Source organism: Ruditapes philippinarum, unplaced genomic scaffold (genome assembly GCF_026571515.1).
Source record: "Ruditapes philippinarum isolate M1 unplaced genomic scaffold, ASM2657151v2 ctg3444_1_1_1_1, whole genome shotgun sequence".
NCBI classification, from domain to species: Eukaryota; Metazoa; Mollusca; class Bivalvia; order Venerida; family Veneridae; genus Ruditapes; species Ruditapes philippinarum.
In genome coordinates this window covers 5,204-23,810 of record NW_026859447.1, presented here as the reverse complement: position 1 = coordinate 23,810, position 18,607 = coordinate 5,204, and the positions used below count along the sequence as shown (strand labels likewise).

At 33.8% G+C, this 18,607-nt stretch overlaps 1 protein-coding gene across 1 annotated transcript in view; it reads left to right on the top strand.

Moving 5' to 3' along the window:
- The window catches only part of LOC132756547 (protein SCAI-like), a 35,005-nt gene extending 18,376 nt beyond the window's left edge, over positions 1–16,629 (top strand). The window contains exons 5-15 of the mRNA XM_060747644.1: positions 3,098–3,194; positions 3,811–3,909; positions 4,703–4,855; positions 5,242–5,364; positions 6,655–6,835; positions 8,743–8,851; positions 12,663–12,744; positions 13,566–13,638; positions 14,483–14,656; positions 15,218–15,318; positions 15,897–16,629. Coding sequence (XP_060603627.1) covers positions 3,098–3,194; positions 3,811–3,909; positions 4,703–4,855; positions 5,242–5,364; positions 6,655–6,835; positions 8,743–8,851; positions 12,663–12,744; positions 13,566–13,638; positions 14,483–14,656; positions 15,218–15,318; positions 15,897–16,055 — 1,351 coding nt within the window. The 3' untranslated portion in view covers positions 16,056–16,629. The remainder of the gene's footprint in view (positions 1–3,097; positions 3,195–3,810; positions 3,910–4,702; positions 4,856–5,241; positions 5,365–6,654; positions 6,836–8,742; positions 8,852–12,662; positions 12,745–13,565; positions 13,639–14,482; positions 14,657–15,217; positions 15,319–15,896) is intronic.
- Positions 16,630–18,607: the final 1,978 nt, after the last annotated feature.

The following is an 18,607-nucleotide window of genomic DNA, read 5'->3' as shown; positions in this document are numbered from 1 at the left end:
ACACTTAGGGGTCAAAGTTCAGATAAAAATATGAAGATGTGTATATGGACCATTTAGTCATCATTTATTGAGGGATTGTAACACAAATGGTCATTATCAAGACTATGGCTGTGATACATATAATTTAGGTCAATATATACAAGGTCAAGGTCACTAAAGATGATGAAATATCCAGATTTTGTAAATAGAATTTAATCAAAGGGAGACAACAAAGTTATTACTTTGTTCATAAATGACTTACACAATTACTCCCCTTGATCTATTTTCTAAAAATAGAATTTAATCAAAGGGCATGAAATAATCCTCTTTCTTGGACTTGAGTATGTTGTAAAGAATGTAACATTTATTTACACATGTTTCATTCATTGGTCAAGATACTTAACTGTGATAACTATGGTGTTCTGTAGACTTGGTATTTGTTCATAAAGATCATACAGTAATTACCTTATCAAATGTAAATACTTTCTCATAGAAATTTAATTATATCTTAATTTTCAAGTAAATATCAGTTCAGCTCATTCAAAGATTAAGAATTGTAATGAAATGTATTTCCCTAGAATAAAATCTTAAATCAGAATTTTTTAGTTATTAAATTACATGTACTTTTTATACGCCCGTTTAAAAAAAGATAAAAATATGAAGATGTGTATAGGGACGATTTAATCATCATTTATTGAGGGATTGTAACACAAATGGTCATTATAATGACTACGGCTGTGACACATGTACTTTAGGTCAATATATGCAAGGTCAAGGTCACTAAAGATGGTGAAATATCCAGATTTTGTCTGGAGCATATCTCCTACATGTATGGAAGAATTTTTATAATACTTTATGGAAATGCTCACCACCATGATATGTATTGCTCCATGCATGATCCAGGTCTCCAGGTCAAAGGTCAAGGTCACACTGAGAGCTCATTGAAAAACGCTTGTCCGGAGCAAAACTTCTACATTCATAGGGGGTTTTCAATATAACTTGGCACAAATGTTCACCATTGTGAGGCTGAGTGTCGCATACAAAATTCAGATCTCTGCGACCAAATTCAAGGTTACACATAGAGGTCAAAGTTCAGATAAAAATTTGAAGATGGTTATAGGGACCATTTAGTCATCATTTATTGATGGATTGTAGCACAAATGGTAACTATCATGACTACAGGTGTTACACATTTAATTTAGGTTAATATTTGCAAGGTCAAGGTCACTGGAGATGATTAAATATCCAGATGTTGTCCGGAGCATATTTTCTACATGCATGGAGGAATTTTAATGTTACTTTTATAGAATTGTTCACCACCATGAGACGTAGTGCCCTGCACATAAACCAAGTCTCTAGGTCAAAGGTGAAGGTCACAGTTAGAGCTCATAGAAAAACACTTGTCTGGAGCAAAACTTCTACATGCATAGAGGGATTTCAATATAATTTGGCACAAATGTTCATCATTGTGAGGCTGAGTGCCGTGCATAAAATTCAGGTCCCTGCGACCAAGGTCAAGGTCACACATTCTGTGCATATCTTCCCTATTGATTTGTTTTAAGGTTCATTTAACAACACAGTGCCAAGAATAAAAACTTGCTTGCTAGATAACACTTATCCATAATGCCCCCATCTCCATCTAAAGCTTTTTCGTAAACGGGCGTATTTTGTGACTATGGCACCCTTGTTTATAAAGGGATCAACTTCATACTTCAAATATATGTACGTTATCATCATCCACATCTTATGTGACAAGGTTCATAACTCTAGCACCAATATTGCAAGAATTATCTCCCCATAAACTTTTTTTTTTTTACTAGAAAAATGTTATTTTTTATTATAACTTTTTTATTTTTAAAGGTATCTACCTCAAACTTCAAATGCTTATTCCTTATCATCAATTACATTTTATGTGACAATGTTCATAACTCTTGAAGCAATATTTACACATTTATCACTCTTTGAACTCTTTGAACTTAGGATTGTCTTTAAGAAATATAATAACTTCTTTACTTTTTAAGGTATCTACTTCAAACTTCAAATATTTCTTATCATTACACTAATGTTGTGTGACAAGGTCCATAACTCTAGCGTGACTATTTCTAGAATTATTCCCCTTGATCTTGGAATTTATGTTAACAAATATTATTTTTTTACTATAACTTAATACATAATTATACATTATTGATTTTTCTTTCATAGTTTTATCCTCCTTACTGCGTCTAGTATTTTATTAGTCGAGCTTCGCTGTCTCCTGTGACAGCTCTTGTTAGGCTTATTGCTTGGTGGTTTTAGCCTTGAAAACAGAAAGTTTATCCAACCTATAACTAGAGATGGTTTTTGCATACAGTTGTTAGATTTATTGTGAAAGTTGGTCATGACAAATTAATGAACCTTATTAGTTTTAGGGTCATAACTACCAGGTTTCCATGGAGAGGTCATATATATTTCACAAACATTACTTGTTTCTGCATCACAGCATGGTGCTCTTAAAAGTATCAAAAACTGCTGGGACTTCTTAGTGCCATATATAACACACTCACTAAATTAAACAAACAAATGTTCTCAATAAGTAAGTAAGACAGCCTCCTTTTAAGCATAAAGATACAGTATTTTTCTTTTAAATAAGAAATGGATATGAAGACAGCTGTGGCCAAGTAGTTATGGTTGCCAACTTCAAATCACTTGCCCATGACTGCAGCTGTGGGTTTGAATCCGATCTTGTCCATGGCTGCTTTGGGTTCAAATCCTATCTGAGATTTTGGATTCATTCATGTGAGGAAGCCTATCAGCTAACTTACGGAAGGTCAGAGGTTCTGCTCAGGTGTGCACTATGCCTGAAATTATGCACAAAGTGTAAAGCTTATGAGGTCTTTGTCCACCAGTAGAGCTGGAAAGGTCGTCATATATAATTATACTCCTTACTGTGTCAGCATGACTTAGAATTCTACAAAACTGTTCATGTCAATAACCAAACCATTAGAAATGGTTCAATCTTGTCATGCATGATGCTTAGAAAAAAATTGAGGGAAAGAATGAAAAATGCTCTGCCCCTTTATGGAACCCAGTTATTTAATGACCCTAAAAGATAATTCTAAAATGGATATTATTATTTCAGACCAGATTTAATGGTGAAGAAATTGAGATTCTACGCTAGATTTATTGTTGTTTGTTTACTGTTGAAGAAAATGAAACTGGTCAGAGACCTGGTACGAGTAAGTAAATAATACTGCAGTCTTAATTTATATGTTATTTTATATGTTCTATATGTGACATATGGAATGGCAAAGCATTTGAATATTTGATGTCACATATGGAATGGGAAAGCATTTTAATATTTGATGTCAGATATGGAATGGGAAATATGTCTCAAATGGAATTGGAGGATGGATATTTGTCAACAGAAAATTAATACAATATCATGATAAAGTGGATGAAACTGAAAGCTTATTATAATTCTCGCCACAAAGAATGAAATATTGCCATGAAAAATAGTATTAAAACATAGATATCTAAGAAATATTGCCATTTTTAATGGTTAACAAAAATATGATATCTACCTGTGGGCATATATTTATGAAATATTGCCATGATGAATGGTGTTTAAGTTTTGATGGTTAACAAACTTGTATGAAATATTGCTTGTCTAAGCAATATTGCCATTTTTTACAGCAAACGAATATAAGATATGTAATTATGGGCTAATATTAATGAAATATTGCCAAGATATATGGCAAGGAGACAATAAGATATTTTTCAGCAATAATGCTATTTTTGAATGCTAAATAACAGATACCTCAGCATAAAGCAGATATTTTTGTTATGTAACAGGAGTTGTCGAAGCAGATAGACGATTATACAGGAACATATGAACCTGAAGATCACATGGAGTGGAATCTAGTCCTTGGAGAAATAAAAGCATTTATAGAGGTAAACTTATATGATTGAATAATATCTTCTTGTTATATAAACAACAGCACAGGAGTGTAATGAATTATACTTAGCTAGTGTTATAACACTTTGACATGACATCTTTTGAGTTATATACAGGCAAAGCATTTAAGCATGCTAATGTTAGCATTACACTATAGACGCATCAATGAAAAATTAACTCTTTTGAACTGTTTTAGATATATGTGATGAATAGATTATTATATTTGTGTAGATTCAATACTAAATTTATTGAATGAGTTGCATAATATGATTTTATTCAACTGGTTCAATAAATTAAGTATTACATCTACACTCATTTAATATCCTGTATGTATTATATACCTGTCAATTGTCTTACAATGACCAGAAATTTTCTGATGAATGCATTACCAGTAATTAGTTTATACAGAATTTATATTACTTTGCTTGTGAAGGAAGCTTTAAGCTATAAAGACATACTCTTGAACCAACCAGTTCTAAACAATGAGCATGAAATTTCTTGCTCAAGGAAACAACAGTTTGCCCTTAACAGGGATTAAGTCTATCAACCAGCAATCCTTAGATTACATTGCATTAACCATTTGGCGCTAGTCTGATGTGTTAACCACTCAGCCAAAGATGAGTCAATCTGTAACTTGGCTGACAGCCTTATATTTTAGATGATAAAAGATTGACACTATTAATAAGCTGACAACCTTAAATGTTTGGTGTTCAAAGCTTTATGTTACCTATATTTAGGCTGATAACCTTATATTATTTGTGTTAAACGGTTGATATTATCTTTTTTCAGGCTGACAACCTTATATCAGTGGTGGACGTGGATGCAACTGCCATTGTTTTATCTCACAGATTGACGCCATTAAATACCCCACCACTAGACAAAATGTCACATGTACATTTTACATTGCAAGAAATCATTATAGTTGGCAATACACATGAACAGGTAATGTAGGGTTATTTCACGAATTTGTTCTGATTAAAAATTTATGTAGTGTTGGTGTTCTGCATTTTGTCTGATAAAAGTTTGTTGTAATTTCTTAAAAGTACTCTGTCCCCGCATTTTAGCAGGCCCTATTATATTTTCAAAGTAATATATCACCCCACTATAGCAAGCCCTGTTATAACACTTACCTCAGTATAACACTAATCAGCCTGATAACACTGTTTTTAGGCTTTGGACCGCAACTTGAGCATTACAGCGGGGTTTCAGAGTTATAAAGTTTTTAAGTTTTAAAAGTTTTGGACTTATATATTTACTGAAATGTTGAGCTTTTAATCCATGTTTTTTTATCCATACATTACCAGAACATAATATTAATTATGTTTCAGGTTAAGTTCAGTGAGTTGACGTTGGACATGTTCCGAATGTTGCAGACGTTAGAACGGGAACCGCAAGAGGAATTAACCAATCAGATATATGATGCATCTCCGGCACCCGGACGGCAACCATTTGTATGTTGACCTATATAATTATTATCACCATTGTATTACATTTTGATATATAGTCCAGTCCACTTATAACAAGATTGGTATATTCTGTTCAGTCCCAGTCTCCCTTAATGTAAGATATATCTTTATAAATTAAAAGGAGACAAAAAAGTCAGAAAGTTCTCTCACAAAAGTTTGATGTTTAATTAACTTTCATGTTCCTGCTGTTAATAATTTATTTTCATATTTTTTAAAAGACTTCCTACCTGTAGTGCAATTAAATCAAAGAGTCACTTTCCATACTGTACTTAAAAAGATATCTGTTTAACAAATAAAAAACCACAAGAAGAAAAAAAAACAGCCTGATGGTGTTTGAGGTCTTAATTTGTTTTGTCCTGGTTTTGATGAGACATGGTTATAATTAGGGTGCATGTGTAGATTGACACTCTAGAGGAACCATGTGTGGTCTCTGTGATCTTAAGGAACTATGTGATGTCTCAGCAATCTCAAGGAACCTTGTGTTTTTCCTGTGATCTCGAGGAACCATGTGTTGTCCTAGCAATGTCAAAGAATCATGGGTTTTCCTGGCAATCATGTGTTGCCTCAGTGATCTCAAGGAACCATGAGATATTGTTGATCTCAAGGAACCATGTGTTGTCCTGGCATTTTCGAAGAACCATGTGTTGTCCAAGCGATCTTGTAATATCTGGATTGAACCATGTGATGTTCTGAGTGGGCTTTATAGACTCTGATTTCCATTGGCTTACAGGCAGACACGTTCAACTAGTTCAGAACAAATTTTTGCCATCGGGGGTATTTAACCTTTACCCTGCTAGAGACAAAAGTGATTTACCTTTGCCATCAGTATATGTATCAGGCCAGCCTGACCAGGCTCTATACTATTAGTTAACCAACTTTAAAATGTTCATCTTGATATCCCTAAATTTGATAATGGACAGTTCCATCCAAAACTGGAAGCTAAGCAAGTCCATAGAGTCCTGATATTACAGCAATGTCTCTGTCATGATTTTGATAGTGGAGAGGTGGTTGAAATAGCCAAATTATTACCTTCTGTCTGTGGAGGATACTAAATCTGCTAGCAGAATACCACCAGTGCAGACCAAGATATGAAAACACATCCATGACAGCATATTGTGGTCTGCACTGTTCACTATTCAGTCAGTACATATTTTGAAATTTCCCCATGAAAAGTAAAATGGTTTTCTCCCAATTGAAAGATGGATAGGTTCATTTCCAATATTATGGGAGATCAAAGGTAGGCAAGCATTTCAGATTTGTTTGTATTTATTATAGGAGAATGGTGACAGGCCCAACAAGAGGGAGAATCCCCACAAATACTTACTGTATAAACCTACGTACAGTCAGCTTAACACATTCCTGGCCTCGGGATTTAAAGAACTACCTCCTAATGGGGCCATGCTGTTGTATATATCGGCAGATGGTTGCCATGGAAATGCAAAACATACAGATGATGGTAACATATTGATTTTTGAATGTATTTAAAGTACCCCAATAAAATAGCTCTATTTTGTTTAAATTTTGCAGATTTATTTACCGTACAGTGCTGTAACTCAACTCTAGGTATCATATGTTAAATGAGCCAAATTTAATGGACTCCACATATTTACATAATGCACTCGATTTGAATGGGCGGGATTAAGTGTAAGTCGGTTATAGGTTATATTTTGGGCGGAGAATTATATATGAATATTCGAATATTAGAAACACTACCGAATATTCGAACATTGAAAAACGAATACGAATATTTGAAAAAAAAAGAGTGTTTTTTGTTGTTATTACTTTCAAATTTCAATTAAGATCGTAAATTAAACCATTGACCTTTACTTGACCAGGTGTTCACACGTTTGTATGACGCTTGTCAACGATTATCACCAATTAACTGTGAAAACTGGGGTCTAGTTGATCAAAAGGGCACCCGTTTCACAGTTTGCAATTTACCTGTTTAACGGAATATAATGTTATTATTTCCGATTTTAATTATCTTATTTATTGTTTTCTGTGCAAAAATCTTTCAGATTAATCAGTAATTGTCTTAAATTTTGTGAAGACGAAGAAATCGACACATATTAATCGGTGCTTTATGAAAGCATGGTCAGTGTCTATATTCCGTCAAAATATATTTATTCAGTAGAAACTAGACTCCGAGTGATATTTACTGCATTATAGCTAAATTTATCTGAAGAATATTTTAAACCTTATCTAAAATTATAAATAAATAAGAAATATATTTAATTCAAATTAAGTTTCAATATAATTATGTGTTTTGGGGGCTAAGAGACTACGGTGATTCATATTACTGCCAATCAAGTCACGTGAATTATCTCCCGTTAATAAGACAAATGATCAGCAGTCGGATTAACTGAACAAAAGGCAATCAAATTATGAATTTATTTCAAAAGTAAACATTTATGTTGATTAACAATATATAAAATAAAAAACTTTTACCTAGTAATATAGGTATTTTTAATCGTTGATTATTCCAAGCTTCTTAAAGTAGTATAGTATTCGACGCAATCAATTTCGGATGCGTATACGTCAAAGAGAAATATTGGAACAAATGTTGTAAAAACGAATATTCGAATATATTCGAATATGGAAAACAAATATTCGAACATCAAATTCCTTATTCGTTCCCAGCCCTAGTTATATTCAGATTTTAAGAATTTAAGATTTTCTTAAAACTCTGTTTATAACCTAAACTTAATGGCCTTGGCTTTGAATCGGTCCTTTGTTTATATGTTTTTGTTTTTATGAAATATGTATCATGTTTTGTTATGGTCAATAATAAAGTACAGTTTAGACTTCAGAGGCTCATAAATATAATAAATAATACAGTTTGTAAGATTTTGATTTGTCTGTTTTCAATGGTCATTGATTCAAATCCAGTTTGAGATTTTGCATTGTAAGGGTTATTTTCGAAAGTTTTCATATAGAGTTATAGGCAGAATTAAAACTGTTAAATAGAATTTCTTTAAACTTTGCATGTTGTTAGAATATGTTGCATAACTATTTTGAGCAAAAAAAATGGGTCTCACTTTTGAGTTATATCATTTTATAATAAATAGTTATAAATATTCATTTAAAGTAGAGTATTCTTTAAAATTTAAGCATTAATGAATTCAGTGTAAAGTAACATAGTTCATGAAATTAAGATAACTTTTTTTACCCAAATACCTTATCCTAGATTGAATATTCCTTGTTTATACTCTTTTTGATGTTGAAAATTTTCTGTGGAAAAAACCAGCTTTACATGAAATATTGTAAACGTTAACCATTATAATGGAGACAATTTTATATATATTTAAAAAGAAAGCAAAGGGGAATTTTTATATAATTGTCTTATTCCTGAATGGTTTTCAGCCGCCTATGACCTTGGAGGTGTGGTAACAAACAGTAGACGTGACGGTGAGGTCACAACTACAACACCCGGTAAGCCTAAACGACCAGGAACACTCAAGGAAATGCATTGGTATGTTCACTTTAATCTCCACATTTATATCCGGTAACTAAAACTTTACACCAGAGGTTAACAAAAATGATTCTGATGCCTCAACTCTTAAAGGCAACTTTTCTGAGCCACAAGGGAATTAGGTTTTTTTAGCTCACCTGTCACAAAGTGACAGGGTGAGCTTTTGTGATCGCTTTTCGTCCGTCGTCCGGCGTCCGTCCGTCGTCCGTCCGTCGTCCGTAAACTTTTACTTTAAATGACATCTCCTCATAAACCACTAGGCCAATTTCATCCAAACTTCACAGGAATGTTCCTTTGGTGGTCACCTTTAAAAATTGTTCAAAGAATTTTATTCCATGCAGAACTCTGGTTGCCATGGCAACCGAAAGAAAAAACTTTAAATATCTTCTTTTAAAAAACCCTAAGAGCTAGAGCTTAGATATTTGGCATGAAACATCTTCTAGTAAGAGTCTACCAAGTTTGTTCAAATAAAAGCCCTGGGGTCAAAATTTGCCCCGCCCCAGGGGGTCATTGATTTTCCCTATATGCATATAGTAAAAACTTACAAAATCTTCTTTTAAAGAACCCAAAGAGCTAGAGCTAAGATATTTAGCTTGAAACATGTTCTAATGAATGTCTACCAAGTTTGTTCAAATAAAAAGCCCTGGGGTCAAAATTGGCCCCGCCCCAGGGGGTCATTGATTTTCCCTATATGCATATAGTAAAAACTTACAAAATCTTCTTTTAAAGAACCCAAAGAGCTAGAGCTAAGATATTAAGCATGAAACATCTTCTAGTTAGTGTCTACCAAGTTTGTTCAAATTAAAGCCCTGGGGTCAAAATTGGCCCTGCCCCGGGGGGTCATTGATTTTCCCTATATGCATATAGTAAAAAACTTAAAAAATCTTCTTTTAAAGAACCATAAGAGCTAGAGCTTAGATATTTGGCATGAAACATCTTCTAGTGAATGTCTACCAAGTTTGTTCAAATAAAAGCCCTGGGGTCAAAATTGACCCCGCCCAGGGGGTCATAGATTTTCCCTATATGCATATAATAAAAACTTAAAAAAATTTTCTTTTAAAAAACCCAAAGAGCTAGAGCTAAGATATTAAGCATGAAACATCTTCTAGTGAGTGTCTACCAAGTTTGTTCAAATTAAAGCCCTGGGGTCAAAATTGGCCTCGCCCCGGGGGTCATTGATTTTCCCTTTGTGCATATGGTAAAAAACTTAAAAAATCTTCTTTTAAAGAACTATAAGAGCTAGAGCTTAGTTATTTGGCATGAAACATCTTCTAGTGAATGTCTACCAAGTTTGTTCAAATAAAAGCCCTGGGGTCAAAATTGACCCTGCCCCAGGGGGTCATAGATTTTCCCTATATGCATATAGTAAAAACTTAAAAAATCTTCTTTTAAAGAACCCAAAGAGCTAGAGCTAAGATATTTAGCATGAAACATCTTCTGATGAGTGTCTACCAAGTTTGTTCAGATAAAAGCTCTGGGGTCAAAATTGGCCCCGCCCAGGGGGTCATTGATTTTCCCTATATGCATATAGTAAAAAACTTAAAAAATCTTCTTTTAAAGAACTCAAAGAGCTAGAGCTGAGATATTTAGCATGAAACATGTTCTAATGGGTGTTTACCAAGTATGTTCAAATAAAAGCCCTAGGGTCAAAACTGGCCCCGCCCGGGGGGTTGGGGGGGGGGGTCATTGATTTTCTTTATATGTGTATAGCAAAAACTTAAAAATCTTTTTTGGAAAAACCCAAATAGCTAGAGTTTAGATATTAAGCATGAAACATCTTTAAGTAAATATCTACAAAGTTTGTTAAAATAAACGCCCTGGGGTCAAAACTGGCCCTGCCCCAGGGGTGACATTGTTTTTAACTATATGTGTATAGTAAAAACTTTAAAAATCTTCTTTTAAAAAAGCCAATGAGCTAGAACTTAGATGTTTAGCATGAAACATCTTCTTATGGGTGTCTACCAAGTCTGTTCAAATAAACAAATAAAAGCCCTTGGGTAAAAATTGGCCCCGGGGGTGGGGGGGGGGCCTATATACAGGTGAGCGACCTCAGGGCCATCATGGCCCTCTTGTTTAGCTCACCTGTCACAAAGTGACATGGTGAGCATTTGTGATCGCTTTTCATCCGGCGTCTGTCCGTAAACTTTTACTTTAAATGACATCTCCTCATAAACTACCTAGCCAATTTCATCCAAACTTCACAGGAATGTTCCTTTGGAAGTCAACTTTAAAAGTTGTTCAAAGAATTTAATTCCAAGCAGAACTGTGGTTGCCATGGCAACCAAAAGAAAAACTTAAAATATCTTCTTTTAAAACCCCCAAATAGCTAGAGCTTAAATATTAAGCATGAAACATCTTCTAGTGGGTGTCTACCAAGTTTGTTCAAATAAATGCCCTGGGGTCAAAATTAGCCCCACCCCTAGGAGTCATTGATTTTCCTTATTTGTATATAGTAAAAACTTAAAAAATCTTTTAAAAACCCCAAATAGCTAAAGCTTAAATATTAAGCATGAAACATGTTCTAGTAGATGTCTACCAAGTTTGTTCAAATAAAAGCCCTGGGGTTAAAATTGGCCCGGCCGGGGTGGGGTGGTCATTGATTTTCCTTATTTGTATATAGTAAAAACTTAAAATATTTTCTTTTAGAAAACCTTAAAAGCTAGAGCTGAAATATTTGCCATGAAACATCATATAGTCAGTGTCTACCAAGTTTGTTCAAATCAATGCCCTGGGGTCAAAATTGGCCCCGCCCCGAGGGGTCATTGATTTTCCTTATTTGTATATAGTAAAAACATAAAAAGTCTTCTTTTAAAAAACCCAAATAGCTAAGGCTTAGATATTTAGCATGAAACATCTTCTAGTGAATGTCTACCAAGTTTGTTCAATTATAATTTCTGGGGTAAAAATTGGCCATGCCCCGGGGGGTCATTGATTTTCATTATTTTGTATAGAGTAAAAACTTAACAATCCTCTTTTAAAAATCTAAAAGAGCTAGAGTTTAGATACTAAGTATGAAATATTTTCTAGTTAGTGTCTATCAAGTTTGTTTAAATAAAAGCCCTGGGGTCAAAATTGGCCCCTCCCGGGGGTGAGGCAGGAGGGGGGGGGTGATTGTTTCAAATATGTATATAGTAAAAACTTTAAAAAATTTTTTTATAAAAACACCAAAGAGTTATAGTTTAGATATTTACCATGAAACATCTTCTAATGGTTGTCTACCAAGTTTGTTCAAATAAAAGTCCCTGGTTTAAAATTGGCATTGGCCAAGGGGTCTATATACAGGTGAGCAATTTCAGGGCCATCATGGCCCTCTTGTTTCTGTATTTAAGACGTAATTCCCTGGTCGCTGAGGGGTTGCCTTTAACGGTTTAGGCATCAGAATTGCAGCCCCCATTTATCCCTGTGTGATCTTAATGGGTTTGAATATCTGGAGTCTTCGTATCTCTTAGCTCTAGCAGGTGAGATGGTTTTGAACTAAGTTTGTAACACCTGAGCAAGAAACTTGTAGCACTCATTGCTCAATACTGGTTGTTTCCAGAAACAGATTTGAGAGTGTGTCTTTAAGCTGTCTTCACAATCAACCTAAAATAAATTCTGTAAAATCCAAATATAAACTGTTAAGAACTGAAATCAAATATAAATGAAGTGGGTGGGGGTGTTTTAAATTGAATTGGGGTGTAATCACATTTAACTTCTCAATTGGGAAATATTTTGTATTCTTAAAATAAATACTTTATCTTAGTATTGATAAATGCTGTACTATTATATTTAGACAATCTGATATGTATTCATTGTTTTAAATTTCATAAAGTTTACATCCTGGTGACCTGTACCCATACACAAGAAAACCTTTGTTCATCCTTGTTGACAGTGACAACAGCTCAGCATTCCAGGTAACTTTTTTTCTACTTTAACTTTTTTACAATATTTCGGCATTTAAGGTAATAACATTAATTATCTTCTTTCCCTATAGTCATGACCACAGCATTCCGGGTAAAAACTTTCTTGCCTTTCTCAATGAGCAATTAGTAGGAATGTCTTATATACCTGGGAAAGCGTTGAAATGCAATTTACTTTAGGGGTGTCACGTTTAAACGGGTATGGTCGGGTTTTTTTTAGCTAAAATGATATGACAATTGTTTGTATTTTAGTTGTACTCAGCAATGTATTTTTTTTCAATCTGGTCAAATACAGTACGACTCTAGCAGAAAAAAGTTACTCAATATATGGATATGTATGGTAATCATTTTGAGTACAACAAAATGCAAACACTAGGCATAAAGAAACAAAGTTAATGTTGAAAATCTAGGGATTTTATTAGTATGGTTGTTTAAACATTTAACATTGTTATTACGTAGCCATTAAACGGTTAGCAGCTTCTCTAACTGTGACACCCCTAGTTTACCAAGCACAGACTCAAGAAATACTAAATTAAATTCTGTAATTTGAAATTTTCAACCATTGTTCATATACAATTTTTACCAAGTGTACATAGAGAGTTTCCATTGTAATCACTTGCTTACAATCCACCTAGTGCTATTAGATAAGTTTATGTTATGGTTTAACTTTGGCAGTTCTCATATTAGTGTACACAGTGTCAATCTAGCTAGTGCTTATTCAATGATATTTTACTTGCAGAAACCTCATAAATTTAATACACCTGTCCTGGAAAGAAGTACATTGTTTACATCATTCATATATTTATATATTACAGCACTTCCCCAACCTATTTGGACAGCCAGTGGTATGTCTGTTATCACCAGAGCAGGTGCCTACCACCATGCAGGGTATGTCTATCTCAGCTTCTTAATACACAGCTGCCAGTGTTCATAAAATTCCATGAATTTTGCGATCTTAAAGACCGTTGTATTGGTGTAAGATGGATGGATGTTAGATGTAATTTAGATCTTGTTCGTGATGATCTGCGATCGATTATTCACGCAAGTTTATATTGTACCTGATAATTGGTATTGGAAATTTGATTGGTGAGGTATTCCAGAAATTGGTCTCGCTTGTTCAACATGATCTATAATCCACACATCTTTCCCCGCCAGTGAAGCTTGCAAGTTGCCATATGACCTTCACAGTATTGATGCGACAGAAAACCCAGAACCAAAATATGAATTTCATTACATGTATATTGGATTGATTGTTTATTGCTTGAAACAAAGTAAGTCAGTAAGAGTAAGTTGAGTATGCCAAACGTTGTCTTGAAAAATGTTTTTGGTATTGCTGTAAAGGCTTTTTATTAAATTTTGTAGGCAATAATGTATCTTTGAGTTATAATGAGTTTCTTTAATCCTTTCCTTGCAAGTAGCAATAAATTCTACCCATGCATTTTTTGTAGCTTAATTATAAGTTTAAAGGTTAATTCCTATCCCTGCTTAATAACTTCTATAAACTTGTCAATCTCGACATGAGCATTCTTTATTTTTTAGGGTTAATTTCAAAGTTATTTTTTTACTGAATAGCGAAAAGTGCCGACCATGTTCAGATGAAACTGTTGTGATGACTGATTTTTGTCTGCAGGAGTTGCATGGGTAAATGTAATGGCTGCCAGCAGGCTAAGAGTTAGTTTATTACAATGACATTATATCTTATTTAGTTAACAATGACATTGTTTTATTTTAGATATGAGACAGAAGGGCAACTTGTTCACGTTATTCCTGCATTGCCCGCTGATGGCGTTCTGTCACGTATGTAGTATTATAGATATCCCAATCACGATGTGGGACAAATGTCAAAACTACGTGGACAGATTCATGGCGGAGGCCAGTAAACTTTTTGTACGATCAAGATCCTTAGGTAAGTATCTGATTATATGTGTTACATATTGTAGATGAGAAAAGTTCATAGAGCTTACTGTGAAAATACTTAATTTTGTGCACATGTAATTTGATGGTTTTGTCACAAAGGATATATGCATGGGTTCTTATATTAGTGGACTTTTTGTTTTTCCTAAAGGTAAAATGTAAATACTGTGATGCAAAATAATCTTACAGCTTCATTTTTTTGTATCTTAAATTCGGGATTGACCTATCTCACTACAGACTTGGGAGTTAATCATGTAAGGAAGCTATTTAGCTAGCTTACTGACCGTTGGTGGTTCTACTCGGGTGCTTAAAATGATGCATGGAGGAGCACCTGAGCTCTTCCCCCACCAGTATTGCCGGTAAGTCTCAATATTGCCTTTAAAGTGCAGGTACGTCTACGACTTAAAATAAAAAAAATAAAAAATGCAGTATATTGGTCAATGGTTACAATTATGTTAAAACACCATACTATGTAAACTTGTATATGAAATCAATAAGGGAAAATGTGACCGATGTTTGATCATATTATCAGTTTACCCATAATGCATTTCAGATCACGCCTATATGCAGTTTATTGGTGACGATTTCCTACGTCTGCTAATGCTCAGATTTGTCTTCTGCTATATTGTTCTCATTCTTCACCGAGGATTTAAGGTAAACAAGTAAAAAATTTAGTCAACCTTGATTAAGTTTGATTAGAAAAAGTTGTTTTCATTGCCCCCACCTTGAAGGGGGGCAAGATAAAGTGCCGATAAAATGTTTGAAGGAGGAGTCAACTTTGTTTCTTATTTGGTTTTGATGGTGTTGATAGTTTTCACTCCGTATCACGGCAGTAAGCCACAATGAATTTTCCAGAGCACAGTTAAGCCATCGCATCAAGCAGTTTACCAGAACTAGTTACTTCTGTACGTACTAGAGCCGAGGTTCAGTGCAATGACAGTAGGAAAAATTTGATCAATCACAACGAAAGTGACCTGCCCCGTCCGGTAATTGAACCGGGTCACCCAATTCACAGTCCAACGCTCTACCTATTGAGCTAAGTATTGTAAAACATTTATATCAGATTGCTAGAAGATGACATTTATTATATTAAGCTTAAGATATATTGGGAATGACCCCCCTCCCCATTCCCTGCCCCCCCTTTCTCAAAAAAGACTATAAAGGGAGGTAATATATGCTTAGTGACAAGCATCTTTACATTTGTTATGGAAATGTTAAATTAATTTTTTCAGGGACCTAGCTTTTATCCTGTATCCCACCCACCACTGCCAACGGAGGAAATTCTGGAACATCCTACCCTTCGTAAAATTGTGCTAGATCTTACCGCAGTCCTTGACTGTCGAGCCCTGTTTTCGGAACCAGGAGAAGGTGATATACACGGAGCAACGTGAGGTTATCCCACCATTATGTTAGAACCGGTTTTTTAATGAAATTTTTCCATTCAAAATACGCAAGTTTTTTTGTTTTTGTATACAAGATTTTCTGCTGGATATGTTAACGGTGTATTGACAGTACTTCTTGGAAAAAGGACTTGAAGAGGAACGTGAAATGACCTGAATCCAAAGTTATGGGTTAGAAGGTCGTATGGGTTTTTTTGTTGGATTTATGTACTGCAAGACAATTATGGTATATATGTATATGAGGAACTACGTAATTTGATTTATTTATAAATACACCCGTATATAATCGTGTATGTTTCTAAATTGATTATTTTTTCTTGTATTATTACGACTATAGAGGGTAAAAACTTTTGTCCCTTTCATAGAAAAAATTCTAAACTTGATCTGTTGAGAACTACGGCAAAAAAAAAGACCAACACGGACAAAACCAAAAAAACATTCCAAGATATGATTTTTATTTGAAAATGGTAAAATAATTTTATCAAAATTTCAGATAGATTATTACCTATTTTACAATTGAGAGAAAGTTGATATATATTTAATTTTTTTGACATTTGAGCTGCATCATGACAAAACTAACATAATGGGTTTGCGAACAGCATGGATCCAGACCAGCCTGCGCATCTGCGCAGTCTGATCAAGTTCCATGCTGTTCACTTACAAACTCTATTACAAGTAGAGAAACTGATAGCGAACAGCATGGATCCTGATCAGACTGTGCGGATGCGCAGGCTGGTCTGGATCCATGCTGGTAGCAAACGCACTATGTTGGTTTTGTCGTGACACGGCTCATTTACTGTATGATGATTTTTTACATACAATGAAAGCTTTCTGACTGAGAACTAGAATGAATGTTTTTTTAATATAATATATTATGTAAATCTCTTTCTCTAGGAAAAATATATATACATTTATATAGCATTTGCCTTTTTCAAGACAATTTGTATTTAGAGACTAGTGGGCTTTTTCTATACCTGATATATGCACATGTGTATATATACAGGTAAAATATTGCATAGTACAAAAACAAAATGTATTCCCGTAGATTCTAAGAAATCATGAATAGCAGTCTATAATGTTATATCTAAATTTAATTAATTTACATTTATTTATTTATTTATTTTTTGTAATTTTGTCCTTATTTATTTATATTCATTCAAATTTAAGATTTAAATGGATTAATTGTTAAAAATCAGTGTTATAATAACTTTATAATAACTTATAATGTGTCAATTTAATTTTACAAACTCTAGGTGAAAAAAAAAGTCATACAAAAACAAAACTTAAAAAAATTTGAAATTTCAGTTTTGAGTTTCATCATCAATATTGGCTTATGTTTGTTATTGGTTTAGTGTGTGACATAATATAATAAAATAAGCAAATACTGACTAGAAAATCTATCTTACATTGGCTTCCAATTGACTGTGGATCGATCCGATAATCAGAGTGTTTTATAATCATATATTAATGCTGTTCTATTTAAACTATATTGATGAACTTTTCATAAATATAAAATCATGTTCTGACCATTTAGAAATTTCGAGTGAACTGTTAAAATCTTAACTAAAAGGCCAGTTGACTAATATTTTTCTTATTTAGTCTGCCGTTTACTACGCACAAAAAAGATATAGTGTCAAGCCGGCCACAACAATGTTGCAGTCTGATCACATACTGCCCTGCCCTTCTTTTCAAAGATTTTCTATTTTGATACTTGATTTAAATTCTCTGATATCCACAGTGGACAGTGTCGAATTTAACCCTTAAAGTGACATTATGCCCATCTAAGGGCATATAATGAGTGAATGATCGAAAGTAAAAATGAGTTTACAATTTGCTATAATTCCTTCCAATTTTATAGTTTACTTCTCTTGAACAATTGATAACTCACATGGCCCAAGGAAATGTCTGTAAATATTCATCAGACTTTACCTGTAATTTTGAATTTATAAAAAGTATGGGACAGTCTTTATATTTAAGGCAGATTAGTATTTTGTTCTAAACATTTTTCTGTATAAATTGTTGGTCAGGCAACATTATGATATAGTCAATATTTTGAAAATATAGTCAATTCAGCTAATCTGCTAAACTAAAGTAACAAAATGAGCATAATGTCACACTTTTACCTGCTTGAACCAAAACTGATTTGCTGTACCACCAGTGTTCATGTAGACCCAGGCCAGTGTGCACTCTTCGGTTTGATCTGGCAAGGCCCCTATACTGTTCGTAGGCCAGTTTTGGTAATGTGACACTAGTATTGAAAATTTAAAATCCCCTTAAACTTTGTCTAGACTGTTTGATTGTTCTAAAATCAAGGCTTAGCAAATCCCTTATAAAAATCAGCAAGGTTAAGGGGTTTAAAGCTGCACGCCTCCAGATGAACCATAATATTTCAAGAAAATCAGACCTGAGAAAAAAGCTGAGATTTTAAGGAAAATGAAAAGATTCAAGATGAAAGTAATACTTTCCAATATGTTGTGCGATTTGTGGCCAAATTTGTAGTATTTTCCACCATATTTCTACTGTATTAGTGCATTACTAACACA